At 43.8% G+C, this 20,298-nt stretch overlaps 1 protein-coding gene across 2 annotated transcripts in view; it reads left to right on the top strand.

The window, feature by feature from the left end:
* LOC102448256 (sodium- and chloride-dependent GABA transporter 3) overlaps positions 1 to 20,298 on the top strand; it is a 278,291-nt gene that overhangs the window by 251,983 nt on the left and 6,010 nt on the right. For both annotated transcript variants that reach the window (XM_075939327.1, XM_075939326.1), the window contains exons 12-14: positions 9,340 to 9,442; positions 10,176 to 10,276; positions 13,791 to 13,961. In XM_075939327.1, coding sequence (XP_075795442.1) covers positions 9,340 to 9,442; positions 10,176 to 10,276; positions 13,791 to 13,961 — 375 coding nt within the window. The remainder of the gene's footprint in view (positions 1 to 9,339; positions 9,443 to 10,175; positions 10,277 to 13,790; positions 13,962 to 20,298) is intronic.

Genomic DNA, 20,298 nt, shown 5'->3' with positions numbered 1-20,298 from the left:
CACAAGCTAGAGGCCTTTGACTGATTTTTTTCTGCTCTGGCTGGAGTGAAATATGGCATCCACGAATGTTTCCAAGAAGGTGGCAAGTCAGAAGCAAAGGAAAACCACAGAGTGGGCTCCCCTCCACCACCTCCTTTTTCAGATTCCCACAGTAGCCGAACAAAATTTTGCCCAGTTATTCCAAGAAGGGCCTTAGTGGTCCTTTTATGATCAGTATCTTGTGGCCCTGCCCCCAAATGGTTCTGCCAACTTTCCAATCTCTGAGGTTAGGTGTGGCTCCTACAGACGCAGACACCAAGGTAATCATTTAAAAACAAGCAAACAAAAGTGCTCAGATGGCTATGCTTCCCCATCTTTGGTACCAGTTCCATGAACTCAGGGCTTCCTGACGGTTCAAAGCACAGAACCTATTCTCTTTCTCTTTTAAAGCTTGCATTATTGCCTGAGCAGAGGGGCTTCAAGAATGAATGCTCGTGCCCATATCGTTTCCAGACCTTGCTGATAAAGAGATGTTATTGATCTATAGGAAAGCCTGTCACCATGTGCCAATTTGCTTCTGACACATTTCTCAATATTGTGGAAGTTACCTATTCCAGGCAATGTCCTTTCATTTTTTGTCTTATTCCTTGCTTTCTTACAAATCTGATGGTATTACCAATGCCAGATTGGGACAGGAAAGTAATGGGTGACTTGCTAATAGTCCACTTGTATAAGATATTGTCTGTATATACTAAACAGACCTTTCAGTTGCTTGACTCCCTTGGATTCATCTCATTTTCAAGTGAAATCCTTAGTGCTCTCTCAGGATCTGGGCCATCTTTGGGCATTCTACTTGCCCATAGATTTCACAATTCATATTTTTTCTGGTGCAAACTATTCCACAGTGGTGATGCACTTCTGTACTTCACCTATTATCTTGATTTATTAGTGTGTTTTCCAGAATCGGAGCACTCCTGAGGAACCTCAGATAGAACCCATCCATATCTAGTCAAATGGTTGCCTGAGGAAGCTCATGACTTCAACTTACCAGAGCTGTAAGCTGTTAAAAATGTCATTCTCTCTCTGTTCTTTAAGAGTCCCTTTGGATTTGGCTGCCAGCTTCATGAAAAGCTGTGATTTGACTTCCATAACATACTGCCACCTCTATGTAACAAGAAAGTTTCAAGTTAAAACTCCTGAATTAAGCAAGCAAAAATTACCTTACTGCTGGAACAGGAAGTTTTGTTGATCATTTATTGTTTATATGGAAGGTCTACAGTGGTACCTACTGCATATGGGGTGCTTTCCAAGCCCACATCAGGGAGAGTCTCTGTTGCCAGGAGCTCACAGTATAAGGCATTTGAGATGCTGTGTTCTCAAGCAAGAGTAATGCAGTGGGCCAGGCACCCATCATCTCTGTAATGCCTACTGATGTCAGTTTAGTGTCACTGAATCTCCTAGTTCTTGAAAAATGTCTATGCCAGGATCCTTTCAAACTCTGAACCTACAGCACTTGAGATTCTTGGCAAGAAACCTGAGAGGTTTTGCCTTTTAGAGGCTGACTGATGAACAGAACTTATGGATTTCCTGCTCAAATCTAGAAACTGTCCAGAAAGCTGGACATTTCAGAGGATTCTGAGAACTTGATTGTAATGGTGTTCTTGATAGGACAGGAAACCCACTTTGTCTGACAACTTGGATGTGTTGCAGTTTCTTCTAACTCAAAAGGACTGGGTCTTGAATTCAAGCCTCCTGAAGATCCAACTCTATGTTAGAAGCCTAAAAGAATATTCTTTCAAAATCTGGGCCTTTGTAGCTTCTGCCATTGGCATAATAAATCCACCTCTGTGAGAGGTAGTAGCTGTGGGTATGTCTACACTACCCTCCTAGTTCGAACTCGTGAAATGAGGAGTAACGGTAGTTCGAACTAGGAAGCCTAGTTCGAACTACCTAGTTCGTGCCCCGTGTAGCCGCTCTGCACGGGGTTTGAACCAGCGGGGTTTTAAAAATGGCGGCTCCCCGCTTATGCAAATGAAGCCCGGGAAATTCAAATCCCGGGCTTCATTTGCAAGTGCGGTATGCCTACATTACCCTCCTAGTTCGAACTAGGAGGGTAGTGTAGACATACCCTGGGTTGACAGGAGAAGCCCTCCTGGTAACATAGTACAGGAGGCCCCTGACATGAGACTGCCCAAGTTCCAACCCCCGGCACTTACAACCATTTTTGTAAGTGCTGACGGGGCAGAAAACCACCGACTTACATCCTCGGCCCGCATTTACGACGGTGCACAGCGCCAATTGTAAATGAGGGCTCAAGTTACGACCCCCCTGACTTGCGACTCTTCCCATGAATTGCATCGCAAGTCGGGGGCCTCCTGTACTGTCTATACTGGGAGCTAAGTTGCTGTAACTGCCTCACTCAGAGGTGTGGATTTTTCACAATCTTATGGCAATGGAAATTTGTAGATCTGGCCTCAGTGTTTGCTTTGTCAACTGCTGTAATAGTTTCAGAGAGGTAGCTGTGGTAATCTGTTTCAGCAAAAACAAGGAGTCCAGTGACACTTCAATGATTAATACATTTATTAGAGTATTAGGGTATTCGCATGATATTCTTATTGATAAACTAGGCAAATATAACTTAGATAGGGCCACGATAAGGTGGGTGCATAATTGGCTGGATAACCGTAGTCAGAGAGTTGTTGTTAACGGTTCTAAATCCTGCTGGAAAGGGATAACAAGTGGAGTTCCTCAAGGGTCTGTTTTGGGACCCGTACTATTCAATATCTTCATCAATGATGTAGATATTGGGATAGAGAGTACTCTTATTAAGTTTGCAGATGATACCAAACTGGGTGGGGTTGCGACTTCTTTGGAGGATAGGGACATAATTCAAAATGACCTTAGCAAGTTAGAGAAATGGTCAGAGGTAAACAGGATGAGGTTTAATAAAGAGAAATGCAAAGTGCTCCACTTAGGAAGGAACAATCAGTTCCATACATACAAGATGGGAAGCGACTGTCTAGGAAGGAGCATGGCGGAAAGGGATCTAGGGGTCATAGTGGACCACAAGTTGAATATGAGTCAACAGTGTGATGCTGTTGCAAAAAAAGCAAATATGATTCTAGGTTGTATCAACAGGTGTGTTGTAAGCAAAACTCGTGAAGTCATTCTGCCGCTCTACTCTGCACTAGTTAGGCCTCAGCTGGAGTACTGTGTCCAGTTCTGGGCGCCACATTTCAAGAAAGATGTGGAGAAATTGGAAAGGGTACAGAGAAGAGCGACAAGAATGATTAAAGGTCTAGAGAACATGACCTATGAAGCCAGGCTTCATGAACTGGGCTTGTTTAGTTTGGAAAAAAGAAGATTAAGGGGGGACATGATAGCGGTTTTCAAATATCTAAAAGGGTGTCACAAGGAGGAAGGCGAAAATTTGTTCCTCTTGGTTTCTGAGGACAGGACAAGGAGTAATGGGCTTAAAGTGCAGCAGGGGAGGTTTAGATTGGACATTAGGAAAAAATTCCTAACTGTCAGGGTGGTCAAATATTGGAATAAATTGCCAAGGGAGGTGGTGGAATCTCCCTCTCTGGAGATATTTAAGAACAGGTTAGATAGACATCTGTCAGGGATGGTGTAGGTGGAGCTTGGTCCTGCCTTGAGGGTGGGGGGCTGGACTCGATGACCTCTCGAGGTCCCTTCCAGTCCTATTATTCTATGATTCTATGATTCTATGATTCTATATGCTAAAAAATTTGTTAGTCTTTAAAATGCCACCAGACTCCTGGTTGATTTTCTCCCGTAATGGTGTAACTCACCAAACAGGAAAGATACATTAACTCATGTAAAATGCTGAAGTCAAATGAGTCATTTTGAAACCTCAAAGAACAAAGAGTTTATTTAATACTCTTCCAGAGTACCTATGAAGAGAAGACATGCGTGTGGATGCTCTATCAGCTGGAGCTCTAGTGGAAGAGAATAAAAATCCCCAACATGCTGCTTGGATTTTGAGAGAGCAAAATTTCTAAGTGTAAGCAAGAGATGCCATGGGAAAGTCAGTGGATGTTATATACCTTGACTTTAGCAAAGCTTTTGATATGGTCTCCCACAATATTCTTGCCAGCAAGTTAAGGGAATGTGGATTGGATAAATGGACGGTAAAATGAATAGAAAGATGGCTAGAAGGGTTGTGATCAACGGCTCAATGTCAGGATGGCGGTCGGTTTCTAGCGGAGTGCCCCAAGGTTCGGTTCTAGGACCGGTTTTGTTCAATATATTAATGACCTGGATGAGGGGATGGATTGCACCCTCAGCAAGTTTGCAGATGACACTAAGCTGGGGGGAGAGGTAGATATGCTTAAGGGCAGAGATAGGGTCCAGAGTGACTTAAACAAATTGGAGGATTGGGCCACAAGAAATCTGATGAGGTTCAACAAGGACAAGTGCAGAGTCCTGCACTTGGGACGGAAGAATCCCAAGCATAGTTACAACCGGTTAAGTAGTAGTTCTGCAGAAGAGGACTTAGGGGTTACAGTGGATGAGAAGCTGGATATGAGTCAACAGTGTGCCCGTGTAGCCAAGAAGGCTAATGGCATATTAGGAGCATTGCCAGCAGATCCACAGATGTCATTATTCCCCTTTATTCGGCTTTGGTGAGGCCACATCTGGAGTATTGTGTCCAGTTCTGGGCTCCCCACTACAAAAAGGATGTGGACGCATTGGAGAGGGTCCAGCGGAGGGCAACCAAAATGATTAGGGGGCTGGAGCATATGACTTATGAGGAGAGGCTGAGGGACTTGGGTCTGTTTAGTCTGCAGAAGCGAAGAGTGAGGGGGGATTTGATAGCAGCCTTCAACTTCCTGAAGGGAGGTTCCAAAGAGGATTGAGAGAGGCTGTTCTCAGTAGTGACAGATCGCAGAACAAGGAGCAATGGTTTCAAGCTGTGATGGGAGAGGTCCAGGTTGGATATTAGGAAAAACTATTTCACTAGGAGGGTGAAGCACTGGAATGGGTGGTGAAGCACTGGAATGGGTTACCTAGCGAAGTAGTGGAGTCTCCATCCCTAGAGGTGTTTAAGTCTCGGCTTGACAAAGCCCTGGCCGGGTTGATTTAGTTGGAATTGGTCCTGCCTAGACCAGGGGTCTGGACTTGATGACCTTCTGAGGTCTCTTCCAGTTCTATGGTTCTATGATTCTATGCCCAGCTGCTTAGCCAGAGTTAGTTTTAAAGGACATACGGAGCTTGCATATTACAGCACCTTCTATCACCTTTGGAAATCTAAGGATATGTCTACACAGCAGGGGTAAAGTCAAATTAAGCTACGCAGCTATGTTAATTGCGTATGGTAAGTCGAAATAGCTTAACTCGGCTTTAGTGCTGTCTAGATAGCAGGAAGGCGAAGGAAGAACACTCTTGTTTTGACTTCCCTTACTCCTCATGAAATGAGGGTTACCATCAGACAGAGTAAGAAGTCCTTCAGCTCAATATTATTTTGAAATAAAGGCTTGTAGTGTAGACACTCTCTTTGTTATTTCAGAATAACGTCAGTTATTCCAAAACAATACTGCTGTGTAGATGTATGCTGAGATTGTAAATAATTTGTATGGCTATGTCTACACTACGTCTATATCTATACTTCAGGCTTTTTGCACAAGAATGGCTGTTCTTGTGCAAAAACTTGTGGAGCGTCTACACTGCACACATGTTCTTGTGCAAGTAAATTTACAGTAAAGCATCAGAAGAGAGGGCTTCCTGTGCAAGAGTTATTCCTCTCCCCATGTAGCCTACGAGTTTTCTCAGCAAAAAATATGCTAATGAGGGACTCATTTGCATGAGTCATGATCTCATTTGCATATTTTCTTCCAATCCGTTTTTGCGCTGGGGTTTTTGTGCAAAAACAAGTAGTGTGGATGTTTTCTTTTTGCACAAAAAAACCCTTTTCCCACAAGATCCTTATGCCCCAAAAAAGGAGGTGTACCAATCTTGCGGAAAAAGGGGTTTTTTTGTGCAAAAAGAAGAAGTCCACACTGCTTGTTTTTGCGCAAAAACCCCAGCGCAAAAGCGGATCGGCAGAAAATATGCAAATGAGATTGTGATTCATGCAAATGAGTCCCTCATTAGCATATTTTTGCTGAGAAAACTCGCAGTGTAGATGTAGCCTGTATGTATGTTTACCTGCTTTTAAACTTGCGGTTAACTCTTATTTTCTTTTCTTAGTTAATAAGTCTTTAGTTAATTTATTATAGGATTGTCTTTGGTGTAATATCTAGGATGCAATTGATCTGAATAAATAACCAGAACTTTGGGACTGGAAATAATCTGAATGTTATTGTGATATTTCGTGTAGAGGGACCATCTATCACAGAGGCAAGCTTGACTAAGTGACAAGATAGAGTGGAGTACTCTTATCTATGACTCTGTCTACACTGCAAAGCTTTTATGAGATACCATATCCCGGAAAAGCTCTACCATGTCCAAGGAACGTGTCTGCTTTTCGGGAAAAAAAAAAAACGAAAAAGCAGATGCATTTTTTTCAACATCCCTGTAAACTTCATTCTACAAGGAAGAAGTGATGTTCTAAAAGATGGTTTTTTCCGACATTTGGCCCCGTGTAGATATGTCAAATTTTGGAAAAGCCTATTTCAGAAGAAAAGCGGAAAAAGATACACAAATTGCAATTCGCAATTTGTGTATTTTTTCCGACTTTTCCCTGCAGTGTAGAGACAGCCTGACTACATCTAGGCTGGCATGATTTTCAGCAAATGCTTTTAACAGAAAAGTTTTCCGTAATTTGCCATTTTCGCGATTGGGGCTTTTTTGCGCAAAACAAATCTGAGCTGTCTACACTGGCCCTTTTGTGCAAAAGGACTTTTGCCCAAACGGGAGCAGCATAGTATTTCCGCAAGAAGCCCTGATTTCTTACATGAGATCATCAGTGTTCTTGCGGAAATTCAAGCGACCAGTGTAGACAGCTGGCAAGTTTTTCCGGAAAAGCGGCTGCTTTTGCGGAAAAACTTGCCAGTCTAGACACAGCCTCTGTGTCTCCTTGTTAAGGCTCTTACAATGCTTTAGGAATTCACACATTATTTGGTTGATGAAATCTAATTGTAAGAACTCACAACCTATTTAGGTTTGGCCTGCTTCTTAACAGATGGGCTTTTGAGACACGCCAGGCAACTTGACAATTGCAAAAGCCAAGAGAGTTAATAAGTTTTACAGTCTTCATCTGGAATCCTTAGGTGCAATTTATTTCCTAGATAAAGTAATTCTTGGGCTTGCACTAGAATTTTCTGTCCTCTAAACATTAGGGTTTTCATTTGAACTAGTTTGTTTAGTTGCTTTCCATGTATTCTAAGCCCTACCACAAAAAGGAGAATAAGATGCACATGTTTTGTTTTTGAGGCACTGAAATTCTAGTCAAAACTAAAACAGAGATGGAGAAATCCCAGGATTCACTCATACTGGGATCTTGCATTGCTGTAAGTCTTCATTACCTTTTACTGTATAATAAATAAATAAGTTGATAAATGAAGTATTCTGCATGGACATGACCAGTCTTTTTTAATGCTTCTTAATTAGAATTCATAGTTTATCTTCTTGTGAAGTTGGCTAGAGAATTAGACAGGCACTACAGTCTCTGAACAACTTCAGTAGCTAGCAAAACCTTGTAAGGTACCAAGTAGTGCTGAATGAATAGGAGCCAAACTGGAAAATAAATTGTTTCAAACAGAAATTGATTTTTAATTTTAGTGGAAAATTTTAATTTTTGTGTGGAAATTAATCTCTTTCCCAAAATTCATTTTGAATGGATGGAAGCTTTATTCAATGCAATTTTCTTATTCAAGTTTTTTGCATCAGTTTAGTTATTTTGAGTGTCTTCCCTGGGTGTGTATATTTAATTGGAAAATTTCAAAATGGAATGGTATTTTAAAACAAAAAAATAAACCCAAAACATTTTAGCCTGGCCAAAATTAAATGTTTCCACTTCGCTGAATTCAGCCCAAATTCACAAATCATTTCAGAGCCTCAAAAATGTATTTTCCAGCAAAAATATATTTCTCAAAAATAGTCTCCCAGTAGTACTAGAGAGAGAAGCTTACAAAAAACAAACAAGACTTTGTTCTGAGAGGGTGAGGAAGAATAGCTCAGTTGTCAGGGATCACAGAGCACAATATGACCATTTCAGAGATGGAAAAATTACAGGGGGGCTAGTCATTTTTTCTTCGTTATGCCATGTTAGGTTGACACAGTTGTACTCCATCCTTCAGCTAATCAGGGAGGAGCACTTAAAGGCATATTATGCATGGCTTGCATGCAATGTTTAATTTGTAATGAAAGAGGTGCCAGGTTTCAAGCAATTAGGTGCCAGGGCTCAAACTTTTTTTTTTTTAACTTTCATAACTGATGTGGCAAACCCAGAGTTGCAGGGGCTATGTACTGCCAGGCCTGGAGGTGCTGGAGTTCAACCCTGGCAAGTCCTGGCGCAAATTAAGCAGTGTGTGCCTACCACAAAAACCCTGGAAAAAACTGACTTCTATTGGTTTGTGCTTTGTAGATGCCAAATGAAATTTTTGCTGAACTAGGACTTTATTTGTCCAGAATCACACTCTATTTTTGGAATGGCCAGTTTATTTAGGGAGCCCTATTTAAAAACCATTAGAAAAACAGCTTTTTATTTGACAAGGCAAGAAATTAAACAAAAGCCTATCGGGAAGTCAACGATAATTAATTTTTCTTTGTTACATGATAAAGACCTCATGATACAATGAGCAAAGCACACAAAAGACCTTGAGCTAAAAGCAAACGTTGTGAAAGTGGGTGCACCTGATTTTATGAAACCTTGTTCCATCGGAGTAATTCTAATAGTTAATTTTTGTTCTGCGAGTTTCCTCAGCATTTAGCTGATGCTTTTTACATACTATTGTAACAGACATTTGAAGATATCTGCATATTTATGTTCAGGTCTTAGGAGATCATAAGCATTTTCAGACATTTAAATCTTGGTACTGTAATGACAAAGTTGAAAATAGGATGGAATTGGAAGAACCATTCAGAAACGAATCAAATGTTGTGCTCCTTTCTCCTAAGTTCAGCTACAACTCCACATATAATTCTCATAGATGTACTTCTTGTCTCCATTCCCTCCTCCCCCCCCCCCGACATTTATTATCTTAATGCAAATGTGCCATATTTAACAGGCCATGGGAAAGGAGGAAAGAGTTTTCCCAATAACAAATCACTGACAAATGATCATACTTCCTTACTGAATAAGAAGGACTGCACAATTCAGATCATATTTGTGCTGTGAAATAGCCCACCAAACCTCTGCAGTCTATTTTGTTTTCCTTTTTCTGTCTTTGTTTTAAGGGTGGAATGTACGTTTTCCAGCTGTTTGATTCCTATGCGGCCAGTGGAATGTGCCTTCTTTTTGTGGCGATATTTGAATGCATCTGCATAGGCTGGGTTTATGGTGAGTTACTAAAGACTGCTACATTATTGTATGTTTATGGAAATCATTAACTTATTCATTGCCTTGATTTTGGGATGAGATTCAAAGTGTTATAGTAGTACATAGGCCCTTGTATCGTGGGTCTGTCTCCAGGGGCAGAAGGGAACCTTTCCCTGCCAAAGAGCAGGGCTTTCTTTCCCTCTGGGTTCCATGAGTGGTCACAGGGGTCCACCTTACTTCCTGGCAGAGAGGCAGAAGGAGGGGCCCAGCTCTTGTTTCCTGCTGTCTCCAGACTCAGGTAGATGTGGTTGCTTTGGATAGTCGTAAGCCACCTTTTTAAGCTTTTCTTTATGGCAATAAAAGCTAGAAGCTTACTTTTGGACAATTAAAGTAGAAATTATGAAAACACACAACCCCAGGACCAGGGGTGCTAGGCATGAGGCTGCAGCACCTATGCCTTAATGGAGCCCTACTCATATTGATATTGAGCAGAGTCCATTAACATCTGGCAGCTGATTGGTTCCTGCTTTCCAGTGTGCAGATGCATATCTCTGGCACTTCACTTCCTTTCCATCTTTGGTGTCTCATTTTTCAGGAAGCACACTGAATGTATTGCATGTCTACCTGGGAAAGGCCTCATCATAGACACATTCCTTCTAATTCTTCTCATTTCCAAGCTAAATAATCCTAGTCTTTACAATCACTCACCAATACATTCTATAGTCACTTTTGGTTTGTCTTTTTTCCTTGGCAGGCAGCAATCGTTTTTATGATAACATCGAAGATATGATCGGATACAGACCACAGCCATTAATTAAATGGTGTTGGATGGTCCTAACTCCTGGTATTTGTGCTGTAAGTATTGATCTGAATTATTTGGTCTGGAATACATAGGTTTTCTGCAGATTTTTTTCCAGATGTTTGAGGCTAATAAATTAGGGTATGTCTACTCTGCACGCTTATTTTGAAATAAGCTATTGTGGAAGAAACACTCCGAAATAGCTTTTTTCGAAATAGCACATCTACACAGGGAAGCCTTACAATTAGTCCAAGGCAGGCTTCCCTAATGTGGGTGTGCTACCTCTATTTAGAGCCCCAGGAGGCACTGGGGAGTAATTAGTTTGAATGGCCCTGGGGAGGAGCTATTTTGAAATAGCAGCAGTGGAACATCCACACTACAGCTATTTCGAAATAGCAATTTTGGAAAAGGCTTTATTCTTCATGGAATGAGGTTTACAGAAGTCGGAATAATCTGTCTGTTATTTCAACATTATTTTGAAATAATGAAATTGCTATGTAGATGCTGCTTTGTAGATGCACCCTTACAGAAATAAGAAATAATCATTGTGGTATGTGGCATGTATTTTATTTGAAGAAGCTTACAGTAGATTTGGTAAGAATTAATGTTAACTTAATTTGCCCTATGCTTATAGCTCTCGTGTACGCCTGCATAACATACGGCCCAAGGTGTGGCCCGCAGGGGCTCACTGTGCGGCCCGTGCCGACTACGGACAGCACAGCCCCATCTGATCCGCCGGCCGGGAGGAGGAGCGGAGCGCCACCGGGGAGGGGGAAGTGTGGCGATTCTCACTGCTGGGCTGCCTGCCTGCAGCTCCGGTGCAGGGAGGAAGGGTGCAAGCCAGAGAGCAGGATGCCAGCAGACGCCAGGATGCTGGCGTGATGTGGCAGCTTGACAAAAATTTTTAGCCCACGTGTTTGGTATTTTTTGGGAGAGCATCCTTACTTGCAGCCCACAGCTGTTTTCTTTGGAGTAATATGGCCCTCGCTGCTTTCCGAGTTGTGCAGGCCTTTTCTAGTGCTTTCCGTAACAGGAAAAAGCAGTACTGGAGACCTGTGATTCCATCACAGGTGAAATATTACTTGGCTCTGCTCCATTCCTGTACCTTAGCTCTGCCTAGCACATGTCAACCTGTTCTAATTCCTGCTAGAAAACTTGAGAGGAGAGCATACAAAACTTTAGCTGTTTACTTGAAAGATTCATACTCTTTGATGCTTTTCTTACCAGACTCCATGACAAGAACTTCTGTTAACTCCAGCAATTGTGTTTTCCCACTTGGCTCCCACTACCAAAGCACTGTCCACACCTTTGCTTTTTGTTGGTAAAAATTTTAATTGTTCAGGAAGAGACTGTTTTTTTCTCACCCTTGAGCAACAAAAGTTTTAGCGATGAAAAGTAGACAAAGCCTTTGTAAAGTGCTTTGAGAACTACATCTGAAAAACACTACAGGTGCTTCTTTTGCTGGATGTATTTATTCTATACCATTCCATAATGCAAATTCCTTAGTTACACATCTGAGATTTGTGCACACAAATATAAGCTTTTGCACATTCAAAAGATTCCACATGCAATATTGTAGGTGCAAATGTAGAGACTATCTCAAAACCAATAATGTTGCCCTTATTTCTAATAGTGACAGATTTGTAACTATTTTGCTCATTTCTCCTATCACACCTGGTTTGCCATACCCAAAATTGGAGAAGGTGCTGGACATGATATACTTTGATTTTTGCAAAGCTTTTGATACTGTCTTCCACAGTATTTTTTCCAGCAAGTTAAGGAAGCATGGTTTGGATAAATGGATTGTAAAGGGGATAGAAAGCTGGCTAGATTGTCTGGCTCAATGTGTACTGATCAATGGCTCAATGTTTGGTTGGTGGTTGGTATCAAGCGGAGTGCCCTAAGGGTCAGTTCTAGGGTTGGTTTTGTTCAATATCTTTATTAATGGTCTGGACAAGGGGATGGATTGCACCCTCAGCAAGTTTACAGATGACTTGGGGGAAAGGTAGATACATTGGAAGGTATCCAGAGTGACTTAGACAAACTGGAGAATTGAACCAAAATAAATGTGATGAGGTTCAACAAGGACAAATACAAGTCCTGCGCTTGGGACAGAAGAATCCCAAGCATTGTTAGAGGCTGGGGATTGACAGGCTAAGCAGCAGTTTGGCAGATTACAGTGGCTGAGAAGCTGGATAATAGTTAATAATGTCAACAGTGTGCTCTTGTAGCCAAGAAGGCTAACAACATATTAGGGTGCATTAGGAGAAGCATTTCCATCAGATTTAGAGAAGTGATTATTCCCCTTTATTAGACAGTAGTGAGGCCACATCTGCAGTATTGCGTCCAATTCTGGGCGCCCCATAACAGGTGGGATGTGGATGCATTGGAGAAAGTCCAATGGAGGGCAACAAAAATGATAGGGGGGAGGTCTGGAGAACATAACTTATGAGGAGAGGCTGAGGGATTTGGGCTTATTTAGGCCATGTCTAGATCTCAGACTTTTTGCGCAAGAAGCTTTTGTCAGCGGAGATCTTCCGCAAAAACTTCTTGCACAAGAGAGTATCCACACTGCAAAAGCACATTGAAAAAGTGATACGCTTTTACGAAAGAGAGCGTCCAGACTGCCTGGGTGTTCTCTCACATGTAAACAGTGATTGCTATGGACGGAATGGCCACCAGGGCACCTGTGCTTTTTCCTCTTCCCTCTTCTTGCTCAAAACAACACTCTTCCCTGTTCACATGCTCCTTTTTGTGCAAGAGCTCTTGCACAAAAAGGCATTCTTGAGAATTACTAACTGCAAAAACCCCTCTGATCTTTCAATTTACTTGTGCAAAAATGCATTTGAGGTGTGTACGCTCCACAAATGTTTGCAGAAAAATGGCTATTTTTCCACAAAAACTCTGTAGTGTAGACATAGCCTTAGTCTACAGAAAAGAAGAGTGAGGGGAGATTTGATAGCAGCCTTCAACTATGTGAAGGGAGGTTCCAAAGAGGAGGAGAGAATCTGTTCTCAATAGTGCCAGATGGCAGAACAAGGAGCAATGGCCACAAGTTGGGGGAGATTTAGGCTGGATATTATGAAAAGCTATTTTACTGGGAGAGTGGTGAAGCACTGGAATGGGTTCCCTAGGCAGCTGGTGGAATCTCCATCCCTAGAGGTTTTTAAGTCCCAGCTTGACAAAGCCCTGGCTGGGATGATTTAGTTGGGGTTGGTCCTGCTTTGGGTAAGGGGTTGAACCTCTTGAGGTCTCTTCCAACCCTGTGTTTCTGTAATTCTGTACATAAAGCTGCGCAGTTATGCTTTGCCATCAGAGTTCAAGTTTTATTGTCAAATGAAAGGATTTACATTTGATAGATGGCTTGTTTCTGTGGAATGAACTGTGATGTTAATTCTTTGAGATGGACAAAAAAAAGGATATTGATGTCTCTCTCTCTGACTTCAAAGTTTTACATTATTTCAGATTCCTGTGTGAGAGTGGCCTGCCTGTGCAGTGATTTAATGTTTTCCCCGTTTAACAGACAGTGTGGCGTCAAATATAATTCATGTATTTCTTACCTTATTTCAGGGAATCTTCATCTTTTTCCTGGTGAAATATAAGCCTTTGAAATACAACAATGTGTATACATACCCAGACTGGGGCTATGGCATAGGCTGGATGATGGCCCTCTCATCCATGCTCTGTATTCCTTTATGGGTCTGCATTAAGTTGTGGAAGACAGAGGGAAACATTCTAGAGGTGAGAGGTATTTTTGGATTGACATCCATGTATGCAGGAGTGTGTAACTGTTCTCGTCCGATGACTAAGCACACTTCAGACAAAGAAAGAGCATTCTTTTTCATGCAGTGGTCCACGGAGCCATCACAGTGGTATGTCCATTTGTTTGCAAGCTGGAGGCTGTCACTGGCTGCAGGGTTATGCCCTATCCTCTAATGTTTCCTCTGACTTTCTCTCCCCCTGCAGCAGTTGGTGACTCATTGAGCCCTCCTTGCTTCAGAGCTTGTCTAAGGGAAAGCCTAAACTTTATTTCACATTTTTATATTAAAAATTCAATAACATGTCTATCTAATCCCCAGCCTATGGCTGCTTTTGGTTTTAGGGAGATGGTCTGCCATCTCTGCCTCTGTCTGTGTAGCATTTGCAGTGTCGGGTGCCCTTGCAAAGTTCTGGGGAAAATTATGGCCAAGAAAATCCAGTAACAAAAGGAACAGTCTGGCTGTGTCTACACTGGGCCACTTATTCCAGAAAATCAGCCGCTTTTCCGGAATAAGCTGTGAGCTGTCTATACTGGCCCCTTGAATTTCCAGAAAAGCACTGACGATCTACTGTAAGAAATCAGCTGCTTTTCCGGAAAAACTATGCTGCTCCTGCTCGGGCAAAAGTCCTTTTTCCGGAAAACTGTTCCGGAAAAGGGCCAGTGTAGACAGCCCAGTGGTCTTTTCCGGAAAAAAGCCCCGATCGCAAAAATGGCTATCGGGGCTTTTTTCCGGAAAAGCGCGTCTACATTGGCCACAGATGCTTTTCTGGAAAAAGGGCTTTTCCGGAAAAGCATCCTGCCAATGTAGACGCTCTTTTTCCGGAAATACTTATAACAGAAAACTGTTCCGTTTTAAGCATTTTCGGAAAATCATGCCAGTGTAGACATAGCCCCTGTGTTTCCTGCTTCCCACTATGTAGTGTCTCTAGTGTCTTTGGGCACGGAAGTTCCCTCACAGCCTAGACTGCTAGGTGGCCTCTTGCCCTCATGCTAGGGATAATCCTTGATGCCTGTTTCCCTGCTCCCATCTATTAATAACTGGTTAGGAATAAAGTTTTCAGACTGGAGAGAGATGACTAGTGATGTCCTGCAACGGTCTGTACTGAGACCAGTCCTATCCAACATATTCATAAGTGAGCTGGAGAAAGGGATAAACAGTGAGGTGGCAAAAATTGCAGATGATACTAATGTTAGAAACCAAAACCGTAGACACCATGTAGATTCAAGCAGGAAGGTTTATTACACACAGCGCTGGCGGATTGCCACCTTGCCACTTGGGCTCAGTGAACACTGCCAAGTAAATGATTACAAGACACTAGAAAGGGAGCTGATGGGCGGAGTGGAACAACGGGGAGGCGTGCCCGAGCCCTGGATAGGTTCTAGCAGAAGGTATCATAAGCCAATAAGAGAAAAAAATCTAAAAGATGACATCATAACTCTGCCCACGGCTCAGGTTAACACAATTGCTAAACACAAGGATTTCTCCCCACCCCTCCTCCCAAGAAGTGCAAGATAGCTACATTCCAATCAGGATGCATAGGAGTAGTTACGGTGCCTTCCCGATAGGTGATAGGTGTAGTCCATAGGTGCTTGTCGAGGGGGATGGAGCAAAAAAACAAAACAAAACAAAACGAGATATGCAGCAAGCAATTCTTTAAAGTATACCTTTGATAGATCTGCAAGTTGGGCTCGTGAAGAGGGGAGGGGTGCTATTTTGAGTTCCTTGGCAGCAATTCATGGTTGGCCTTGAGAGGGCAGTTGTCTCTCTCTCCAGAGAATGGCCCAAACTCTGAGGCCCCTTCCAGGGCTTTGGCCTTGCATGGGTGTTTGATACACATGATATGAGAGTTTAGATATGCCTCCCTACCTAATATTCTTCTTCTTTGGCTCTCTACTTTAGGGTAAACAGGGAGGGTTGCTTTTTATGCTCATCCTGTTTTCCCACTGAAATCAAGGCTTTAGCTAGGCCGGCTATTCCTTATAGGTCTTAGGCCAACTGAGCAGTAGGCCTCTAGAAAGATTAGCCAGAGACCATAGTGTAAGGGCCCACTGGCTATCACAGAGGATTAAAACCTGTTCCTAAACTAAACTGCTCGAGATAGCTAAGAACAAAGCAGACTGTGAGGAGCTTCGAAAGAATCTCACAAAATTAGATGACTGGGCCACAAAATGGCAGATTAATTTTAATACTGATAAATGCAAAGTAATGCACATTGGAAAACATAATCCCAACTATATATACAGGCAGTCCCCGGGTTACGTACAAGATAGGGACTGTAGATTTGTTCTTAAGTTGAATCTGTATGTAAGTCGGAACTGGCATCCAGATTCAGCCACTGCTGAAACTGATCAGTTTCAACAGCAGCTGAATCTGGACACCAGTTCCGACTTACATACAGATTCAACTTAAGAACCCCAGGCATCCCCAAGTCAGCTGCTGCTGAAACTGATCAGCAGCTGATTCCAGGAAGCCCGGGGCAGAGCAACTCTGCCTCGGGCTTCCTGTAGTCAGCCGCTGGTCAGTTTCAGCAGCGGCTGACTTGGGGACACCTGGGGCAGAGCTGCTCGGGTGCTGCTGGGTTGGTCCAGTAGCGCGGCCGCTCCTCGGCGCTACTGGACCAACCCGGCAGCACCCCAGCTGCTCTGCCCCAGGAGTCCTGATTCAGGACTCCTGGGGCAGAGCAGCTGGGGTGCTGCCGGGTTGGTCCAGTAGCACCAAGGAGCGGTGCTGTGGGACCAACCGGCAGTGCCCCACCTGCTCTACCACAGGCCCCGGGCTTTGCTCCACATCTCCCTGGTCTGCTGGGGTGGGGGGGCAGCTAGTGATCAGCTGGAAGCGCCGCAGGTCCGGCCCCGGGTCCTCCGCCGCTTTGCTCAGCGTCTCCCTGGTCTGCAGACCAGGGAGACGCTGAGCAAAGCGGCGGAGGACCCGGGCCGGACCCACGGCACTTCCAGATTAGCGCCGCAGGTCCGGCCCCGGGTCCTCCGCCGCTTTGCTCCGCATCTCCCTGGTCTGCTGGCTCCCCCAGCAGACCAGGGAGACGGGGAGCAGCTTTTCTCGCCCCGGAGGAGGCGGGCGGCGGGACCAAGTGTACCGCCGCTCCAGTCCTCCGGGGCGAGAAAATCCCCGTTCGTAACTGCAGATCCGACATAAGTCGGATCCGCGTAACTCGGGGACTGCCTGTACAAAATGATGGGCACTAAATCAGTTGGTGCCACTCACAAGGGAGCTCTTGGCATCATTGTGAATAGTTTTCTGACAATATCCACTGCAGCGGCAGTCAAAAAAGCAAACAATATTAGGAATAATTAAAAAAGGGACTGAGAATAAGACAAAATGTTTATTGCCACTATACAAAGCCATCTTGAGTACTGCATGCAGATGTGGTCGCCTCATCTCAAAAAAGATATCTTGGCATTGGAAAAAGTTCAGAAAAGGGCATCAAAAATAATTAGGGGTTTGAATAGCTGCCATATGAGGCGAGGTTAATAAGACTGGGAATTTTTAGCTTAGAAAAAAGACGACTAAGGGGGGGATATGATAGAGTCTATAAAATTATGACTGGCATGGAGAAAGCAAATAAGGAAAAATGATTTACTTGTTCCCATAACACAAGTTATAAGGGATCACCAAATGAAATTAATAAGTAGCAAGTTTAAAACCAACAAAAAGAAATATTTCTTCACACAATGCACAATCAATCAGTGGAACTCCTTGCCAGAGGATGTTGTGAAGACCAGGACTTTAACAGGGTTAAACAAGAGTTAGTAAGTTCATGGAGGTTAGGTCCATCAATGGTTATTAGCCAGGATAGCTAGGAATGGTGTCCCTGGTCTCTGTTTGTCAGAGGCTGGGAATGGGCACAGGGGATGAATCACTTGGGGTGTGTCTAAACTGCACCCCTCTGCAGACAGAAGGATGTAGATTAGGTACATCGCTATTGCAAATGAAGCAGAGATTTAAATATCCCGCGCTTCATTTGAATAGAAATGGCCAATGCTTTTTGCCAATGTGGCACTTTGCCGGCAAAAAGCGGCAGTCTAGACAAGGATTGGTCGACAAGGAAAGCCTTTTCCAACTGATCCTGTAAACCTTGTTGCACAAGGCATAAGAGATTGGTCGGAAAAGGCTTTCCTTGTCGACTGGTCCCCATCTAGACTGCTGCTTTTTGCCAGCAAAGTGCTGCAGCAGCAAAACGTGGTGGCCATTTCTATTCAAATAAAATGCGGGATACAGGCAGTCCCCGGGTTACGTACAAGATAGGGACCGTAGGTTTGTTCTTAAGTTGAATTTGTATGTAAGTCAGAACTGGTGTCCAGATTCAGCCGCTGTTGAAACTGACCAGCAGCGGCTGAATCGGACACACCTGGGACAGAGCAGCTGGAGTGCTGCTGGGTTGGTCTGGTAGCGCCGACCCTTGGCGCGGCAGGACCAACCCGGCAGCACCCCAGCTGCTCTACTCCAGGCGTCCCCAAGTCAGCCGCTGCTGAAACTGATCAGTGGCTGATTCCAGGAAGCCCGGGGCAGAGCAGCTCTGCCTCGGGCTTCCTGTAGTCAGCCGCTGGTCAGTTTCAGCAGCGGCTGACTTGGGGACGCCTGGGGCAGAGCAGCTGGGGTGCTGCTGGGTTGGTCCAGTAGCGCCGCACCTCGGCGCTGTGGGACCAACCTGGCAGCCCCCCAGCTGCTCTACCCAAGGCGTCGGCGAGAAAAGCCTGGTCTGCTGGGGGGGCGGGCGCACTAGCTGTGCCCTCCCCAGCAGACCAGGGAGACGCGGAGCGGCTTTTCTTGCCGCGGAGGACGCGGGCGGTGAGACCGCCGAGACACACCACGGTCCCGCCGCCTGCGTCCTCCGTGGCGAGAAAAGCCGCTCCGCGTCTCCCTGGTCTGCTGGGGGGAAGCGCCCCCCGTGCCGCCAGAGGCGGCGACAGTGGGGGAGGCACCCCGCACTAGCTGCGCCTTCCCCCCCCCTTTCGTAACTAGGGGTCCGACTTAAGTCGGACTGACGTAACCCGGGGACTGCCTATATTTAAATCCCTGCTTCATTTGCAATAGTGATGTGTCTAATCTACATCCCTCCGTCGGCAGAGGGGCGTAGTTTAGACACACCCTTGGTGATTACTTGTTCAGTTCTTTCCCTCTGCAACACTTGGCATTGGCCACTTTCAGAAAACAGGATACTGGGCTAAATGGACCTTTGGTCTGACCCAGTATGGCCAGTCTTATGTTCCCTGCAGTGTGGGCACATAATCAGGGAACCAGGCACCAGGGATTATGTTATAAGAACAAGTAAATAACAAATGGTGTTACAGAAACAAAAATGCAATTCTTGGAATTCATGTTCGAAGCATGCTTCAAATTTTCAGGATTCATATGATTTCTATATTATAAATCTGCGTATCACGCTCCATCTCATCCATTGGTAAAGATTCAACTTCAGCTGTATATTCTGCCTTCTCAAACATGCTGAATGCAGAGAATCAGATTTTTACTTTTTTAAAGGGGATCTTCCCAATTCAATTTATTTCAGACAGCTAGTCTGCATAACTATCATACATTTATTTCCTAAGTAAATTCAGGACATTTTCTTCTTTTCTTAAGCATCAAAGTCTGGTCCTTGGGAGCACTGACAATCTCCTGGGAAAATATTTGTGTCTCCTGTCCTGAGATCTACTAGTAGAAAATTCAGTTCACTGAATATTCACTGAAATCTGTGTTGGTCTTCCAGTCTTAGCCAATGTCATTTCTTCTGTTTTTTGGCAGCTGAATGCCATCGGGAAGATGGAGGAGCGTTATATATAATCCGTCTTATCTCAGATGTTCATATTTGAAGACTAATAAAATTTCAGTGTAACAGTTCTGTGGACCTTAGCATGAAAAATAGCAAAATGTATCCATGCCAATGTGAAAAAAGACCTTTCTTTGAGTAATGAAATCCACTGATTTGGCCCACCCTGGAAACAAATGGATTATCTGGACTAGAAATGGAAATTGATATATCATCATGCTCTTCAATAGCAGAAATTGTCATGCTTTTCCTCAAAGTATACTTTATATACTCTATATTATATATTCAGCAAAGCAGATTGGAATTCTCCTGGTTGCAGAAGCTAATTCACTTGGAGGGAACTTCAATAGGCAGAGCATTCCTCTGCTGTCAATGTCTGACAGGTCCACTTTTGTCCCAATGCTCAAGCAAGCTGAAATTTAATTGTAACTGATTTGTGAACCCTATCTCTTAAAGGAGGGATATTTTTATGTAAACACTTCAGTTCAATATTCAGACCCTCTGTGAAATGTTCTTGCATATCTGCTCTGCT

The sequence above is a fragment of the Pelodiscus sinensis genome, chromosome 11 (assembly GCF_049634645.1).
Source record: "Pelodiscus sinensis isolate JC-2024 chromosome 11, ASM4963464v1, whole genome shotgun sequence".
NCBI lineage: Eukaryota > Metazoa > Chordata > Testudines > Trionychidae > Pelodiscus > Pelodiscus sinensis.
The sequence above is the reverse complement of the archived record's forward strand: the minus strand, read 5'-3'. Positions and strand labels throughout refer to the sequence as shown.